Genomic DNA, 7,418 nt, shown 5'->3' with positions numbered 1-7,418 from the left:
TGAATTTTTTTTTTCAATAAATCGTTACTAAATTTGAAAATTAAAATATGGATTTTATGATCTTTTAAAGACAATGATAATAGTTTATTCTGTTTTCTTAAAATACATTTTCTTATGAGTTACGATTATTTTTATAATATTTTTAAATTGAAAAACCAAAAACATATTGAGAATTGAAACGTTAATTATAATTCAAATTATAGTGCATTGTTAGTTTAATAAAATTATTAAAGTATGCTAATATACTTTGAAAATAAATATAATTATGTAAAAAAAGCATCTTCTTTTAGATATTAATGAAGATAGGCAGAGTGAACAAACAGTAACTCTACAAGTCATGTCTAACTAAATTTTAATCATCTACCGACGTCGAATAATTAAGTTTTCGGTGTCCATCACACTTGCCGTTAAAAGCACTTCAATTAAAACGCCATAGAAATTAACACCGACATCGAGTCTTCAACGAAGACGGAATGAGAGAACAGGAAATCGAAAGACAAGGTGAACGGAAATTTTCAGGTCACCCCGATGGGGAAACAAAACGACAAGTCCTCGATGGAGATCGTATGTTCGTCGTTCGGCGGCTGTCAATTCGTTGGTAGAACCTAGTTGAAATTTTAGCGTTGCGAACGAAGCTCTAACGTAGAAATTGTCGTCTGCGAGGTTACGCAACAAGACCGGGTGATATAATTAAGAGCCGCGAGGGAGGATATGGGAAAATGGTCGCGTTTCGTGGCGTATTTTCGAACGTCTTCAAAAACGGCAGGATACTTTTTCGGGGCGAAACAACCGTTTGTTCAAACAGCAAGCGCGCTCTTCGTTGAAACCGTTGATTACGAATATTTTAACAGAAAACTGAAATAATATAAAAGAGAAAAATATCCCCTCTCCTACCCCCTTTCCCTAGGTAGTGGTTCGCCGCATATAACACGCGAGCAATAATTGAAGGAAATCAATTAGCGGCAAATTGTCGGCGATGCGGCAAGAGGGCGGTTAGCACGACGGGAGCCCGCAGGAAATGGTTGGCGACACGTGCACTTCTCATTTGTCGCGTCTTCCGGAATATTTTTCGCAAGTGACTTCATGAAATTTCATAATGTCGAAGCAAGAAAGAACTCAGTGTTGTAGACGATATGAAAATACTCAAAAAGAGAAACACGAGCTCGACACTATTTATATGTATATAAATGCATACGTGAATCTATATACATATACGTATATACGTATAATATATTTATATTCTATACTTGTACAGAGTGTTTAAAAACTAGCGATATACTATATCTCATTAACATCAAAAATCGAAATAAAGAGAAACATTGAATAATTTTGAAAGAGAAGAGATTTTAGAATATAAATTAATGGCAAGGCTTGAATTTCAAGTAGATATGAACAGAAAATTATTATTCTGGGCTTAATTATTATTTTGCATGTAAATTTATGAAACGCTGCAACAAACAGCAGTTCTCAACGTTGTTGTAAAAAATATATATATATATATATATTGATATGTATCAAATAATACATACCAGTAGTTTTCGGACACTCTGTATTGATAAGTATTATACCTATTGATCCATTATAGATTACGCCAGACGATATATACGTTATATTGTTTTGTATCTTACCTATTTGGTAACGCCATAGCATTTGATATTAATATCGATATATTTTGTGAGAGCCGCATTACACCTTATAGTTTTTTGTAATAGATCAAACAGATATACATATCGGAGCCTATATATCTATCTATCTCTACATATCTAGGTAATTAGGTAAACATTTGTGTTGTTACCAGACCTTAGACATTATTGAGACTCTAGGCGCTCTAGGTTCGATTAGTTAGAGCGAATCAGTTTTGGGCGAATTAATATACTATGTACACGTTCCTACCGTTGAAACTACTAGTGGACTATAGCTTTTGGGAAGTCACTATGATATCGTTAGCTTAGATTATACTTTAGGCGCTCGTCTTCGCGGAAGAACATGCGCTCGCTTCCGCTCGTCGAAGAATTGCTCACAGGGAAGGCAAAATTTGGCCTCCGTCGTAACATTCCCACTCACATTTGCTTTCGCGCAAAATTATTCGCAAGAGAAGCGAGATAAAGCGCGGCACTCTCGACGTCTTCCGCGAAGAATACGCATTACCAGCGGCTTCAAAGAGACCTATTATATTGTACCTATTACTTAACGAGCTACGTTACATAGTTACATTTATATTACGTTACACGTAATATTATACCTCTCTATATAGGATACATACTAAATATATATCGTGCGTATACCTATCTATATACCTAATGCCTCAGCTCGTATATCCCGTATATCCTACTCATATACTACTTGTTACATAGTACTTAACTCTTCTTAAGCCGCATAGCAACGTTTAAGCACCTTGATAATAATGCGTGAGACGTGTGTCCTAGAAAGTATGTATTTATTAGCCAGAGAGGCGCAACACTGTCAGTTTCGTAAGTAGACTAGACCTTGAAGGTGCAGTTTCATTGTTGGCCTCTGTGACACTTGGCTGGGCCGGATTTTGGGTTTCACGGGAATATAGAATATCCGATGACGTCTTACATAATTTGTAACGGGGACGCAGAACGATTCAACGAAATGCATCCCCGATACATGGCCTCGCGAATGTTTCCTTTCCTCTGAGACGGGACACACACACATCAAAGGGAAAACGTAAAATTCTAGTGAGAGTAGTCAATGAATTCCACGTTGCCGAAGCTATCGATGTGACGTAAACGTTAATCGACTGGCAACTCGATCGTAAACTCGAGCTGAGACAGGCTTTATGCGCTTCTCAGAACTGCGAGAGACCGTTAATGTTAATACGTCGTACGTAAACGTCTGCTCTACGTGAGATCGATATGTTGCATCTGAGAAAGTACAGGCTGTATACGTAGATGCCATATAGAAAGCACGCGCGTAATTCGCGCAAAAATATTTATATAGTACCGTCAAGATCTACTATTCACACGTGTTTCGATGAAGTAACAAAGGTATATCTATATAATAATGCAAACAATTCCATTGAGATTAATGCGAGATAGTGCTCGACATATGTGCAAATCTTATTGTAGCTCAGAAGAGTTTTAGAAAGCCATTAAGACAGAGAAAAAAAGAGTGCAAAATGATAGTAAAATACCATTGAGCGCTTGACGTAATCAAAACCAGCCCGGTAGAGAGACTTTAGGTACGGAATTACTAATACTATTAATATGTATCAGTGTATTTTAATGGCTAGAATAAACGCTCTTATATACTTTTTTCCATCTGCGTAATATTGTGAGAGCAACGTCGATATGGATACTAGTATAGTGAGTCTAGTAGTGTAGTATTATTGTGGTCGGTGTTTTTTTCAATATTGTATCGTCAATATAAATGTGGTAGTGGTGCCGGTATTATGCCACGCACACATGTAACATGATAGAAGAATAAAAATATAGAGCACGCTTTTTACGCGTGTATTATCCAAATAATCCCGCAAATCTGTCAAAATTTGCGGAAAACATTCGAGTGGTGGCATATTACTGACCCTTAGTCAATATCTAATAAGCTATATAGAGAGCCTAGCAAATATTACTTAACGGTAAATAATTAACCAATACCTTTGGCGGCTACAATAACCATAGTTCATAGGAGGGTTTATTTTGTCGTAGAATTGGAAACACCTCGGCCGCGCGTAGTTACTTAGTACCTTGTCACACAGTTTAGAAAATGCGCTATATAGTCGATGCGATATACATATATATACATAGTGAGAATCTTAGTTGTGTGGTCTTTTGAATTAGTATCGAATTATGAAATTTCATGGATGCCTTGATCTTTCTATCATTCTGTTTCTTTCATTCTTTCTCTCTTTCTTTCCCTCTCTCTCTCTTTCTCTTTCTCTTTATCTCATATTTTCTCACACTTTCTGATTAACCTAGAAAGCTTCTAATCCTGTTTCTTATCTTTTTTTCTCTTTTTACGTTCTCTTTTATCGTTTGGACCTAGTCATCCGTTACACTTAAATCCCGACGAATTTCTGCAACGCTTCGCTTCATACTTAACTTATCTCCGTGTACATATTTTTAAATGTTTACGCCTACCTTCGCCTGCTCGAAGAAAAATATTGGTCTTGCGACATATGAAACTTCGCGAAAATAATTGACATGTGGAAACTTTATTTCTGACACGTAAGTTTATTTCGTAAGTTTTCGAGCGATCAATATCTTTCTTCGTACGTAGTTGCAGAAATTTTGATGGAGACTTGAAGTCGTTGCACTAACGAACATGCAATATAATAAATAAAGGGGAAAAAAATCGAAAAGAAAAAAAAATTGATAAAGATAAACCGAAAAAAGTATTCACGATATGTCGGTCTATCTCGAAACTACATTTTAATCGAGTTTGTTTTTCCTTATAGATTTTATGTGGTCTCTGGGAGCATTACCTGATGGTGAGTATGTGAAATAATATATACTGACTAGTAAAGAAAACTCGATATCCGCTGACGACTTCTATTATAGACATAACTAAATAATGATCCTACATATATGACTCGATAGGTTTGATACATAATTGCCTAATTTACCTATTTGCTTTAACATACATTCTACCTATCTACATATCTTTCAGTTGATGCGAATTGTATGTAAATATTAGAATTTACCGGATTAGTTACTAACCTCTCGTTAGCTTTTCCATTAATGGAAATTTAATCTAATTAGCAGAATAGATATGACTATAACTGACGGATATAACTTAATAGATTTAATCTCTAGCAATTAAGTAAATAAGTACCATCTTTGTATTTTCTTCTGTTTTCAACGAATTATTATCATCGATTTAATGAAATAATTTATATGAAATATTAAGAAAGTTTTTCGATAGTCTCAGTTCTTTAATAACTTTATAAGTTTTCCTATAAAAATAAGATAACACAGGGTCTTTTAACCTTTTACTACAAAATTGAATTTAATGCAGTAATATTCTTGCATGTTTTCTCATTACTAAATATCGCTTTTTAGCAAGAAATAAATTCTGATTTTTTTAAATATCTTTTTATAAAAATATCTTTATTTCTTCATATTTTCTTGTCAAAATATAAATCCAGCAAATAATGTGTTAAATATTAAAGAGAGTTAAAGAAATCAAAAGTTGTGTTAAGCCTGTATACAACGTCTGTATGTAGGTACTGAAAGCAAAAAAATATATTTCTATACTGGAAATCGAAAAGTGTTTAGTTATAACAAATAGCACAAAAAAAGTGCAAAAAGGTGGAAATTTTCTTATGTTTATCAGCATTTATAGAATCATTAGCGTTACCGCAAATGATTGCGGTCAAATGCCAAGAGGACTAGCGCACGGAAGTAAACGAGGAGTGTAACGGAAATTTTCATTGTGTTCGCAGGTTTCCCAGCGGCAGCGTACGCGGCATACGCGGCGGGCCGCGGCTATTCTGGGTACCCTAGTTTCGGATTACCCTACCCGACAGGTAACCACCTTAGCCTTAACCACCTTAACCACCACAATGCGGCCCACATTGCGCCCCTGAACTTGAACTTGAACCTCATACAGGCGCAGCCCGCGCCCCATCATAACCCGCCCACCCCGACACCGCTCTTTTACCATCCCAATTTGGACCTCTACAACGCCATGCCTCTGTGAACTAACTCACTAATTATTGATATCGATAACGAGCTCTGCGCGCACTCTAACCCATCGCTATACGCTAACTGATTGTGCTGTCGCTTGGTCCATTCAATCCCACATCGCGGCGAGAGAGCGTGTTGCGACGCGATAATCACGAGGAGAGACAGTCCCATGTTCTCGAGGGTGATTCGGGCGATTCGAAAGCACGACGAAGACACGCGTGCAATGCGCACGCAGCGATTTTCGAGGAACCTCGAGGAGTTTCCGCAGAAACGTACACTAACTTTCGCGAGGGGACAAAGCGACTCTCCGTTTCGAGGGGACAGCGAATTCTCGAATTGGATGATGCCCGGAACGCAAGCAGGTTCCGCCGAACGCGCGTTTCTATTTGTACGAGGAATAACGGGAATAAACGACGAAAGATTCTTTAAAGCACGGATGATTACTCTTTAAAGAGGGTTCCGGTTTCGCAAAGTTTTTCGACAACGTGCGAGAGAACTACGATAGGATAGAGAAAACGGGGAAAATGCTGCGCTATGAAAACCTTCACTTACAATTAGAGATAGAGAGAGAGAGAGAGAGAGAAAGAGTTACAGGATTTTTAAGGATAAATTAATATCTAGCGTCAGCTCGGCTGACGCGACGCGACGGCTTGCTCGGCTGCAATATCGATTTGCTTCTCTATGAAGAAGTTTGTATTTTATTCGATACTTGTCGCGATGTTTCGCGTATTTTTTTATAACAAGAACACTATCGGACAGCAGTCAATAATGAGAATCTTATAAATCAATTAGGTTACTATATCAAAGTTATCCTATCGTTTAAGGCTTAAAGACACGAAGAAAAAATTTGTTAGCCTTGATACATACTATAAGTAACGTCTTATTCTAACTATATATTTATCTGTATATTAACTAGACACATTCGACAGATTTCACGATGATTACTTTATTATACATTATTTTTCTACTATATTTTGAAAAGATATTTTTTAAAGGAACAATGAATTCCAAAGGATATAAATAATCTATTCTCTTTCTCGTTCTGCGGTAGACTATAAATCACCGAGTGTTTGCGAAAAAGTGTGTTGCGCTACCCTGGATTCGGAATTTATTGAGCTGTTATAGCTACGGTGCACTATTGATTCTCCCTTGCCGTGGTTATCATTTTTAAAGAATTCAAAATCTCAAAAATATCGCTATGTACGTGTGAACGAGAATATGTAGGTAGAGGAAAAAAAATATAAGTAGATTACGCCGAGTGCAAAATGCCTCATGGAAGTATTCGAACGATTTTATTCGATTTAATATAGGCGTATTATCGTTTGAATACTTTGGTAAGCCACTATATGTGAAATCAATCATTCCTTTCAATAACGAATATATCCCAATAGCAATCTCAATAAAAGCAAATATCCAATCAATGTCCGAATTCATCAGTAAATACCACTAAATATTGAAATAGCCGATAAAAGTTATCAGAGAATACTTTTACTTTTAAAGCGTTTATTAGCCAAAACTGCGTACGGGGGGGGGGGGAGCGTGCAGTAAAACCAATATTACATATTTTGTAAATACACATCGACATTTTGAAAATCGATGATGTCACCAAAATTGAGTTCAAGCTGTTCAGAGCTGTTTGGCTCGGTCAACGGATCGTGAAATCGATCGCGATACAAAATGTGTGTAGATAGAGCGGGGTAAAATGTCATTGTTGATATCTGGCAAGGGTAACAAGTACGTATCGATTGACAATGATACGCGAGGGAC

General features: G+C 36.7%; 1 protein-coding gene across 8 annotated transcripts in view; it reads left to right on the top strand.

The window, feature by feature from the left end:
• Window positions 1-7,418, top strand: part of LOC112457462 (RNA-binding protein Musashi homolog Rbp6) — a 585,496-nt gene that overhangs the window by 540,685 nt on the left and 37,393 nt on the right. For all 8 annotated transcript variants that reach the window (XM_025020537.1, XM_025020534.1, XM_025020536.1 and 5 more), the window contains 2 exons: window positions 4,421-4,453; window positions 5,408-5,491. In XM_025020537.1, the coding sequence (XP_024876305.1) occupies window positions 4,421-4,453; window positions 5,408-5,491 (117 nt within the window). The remainder of the gene's footprint in view (window positions 1-4,420; window positions 4,454-5,407; window positions 5,492-7,418) is intronic.

Source organism: Temnothorax curvispinosus, unplaced genomic scaffold, assembly GCF_003070985.1.
Source record: "Temnothorax curvispinosus isolate PA1 unplaced genomic scaffold, ASM307098v1 QBEX01007781.1, whole genome shotgun sequence".
Classification (NCBI taxonomy): Eukaryota; Metazoa; Arthropoda; class Insecta; order Hymenoptera; family Formicidae; genus Temnothorax; species Temnothorax curvispinosus.
This window is presented reverse-complemented; position numbering and strand designations above follow the sequence as displayed.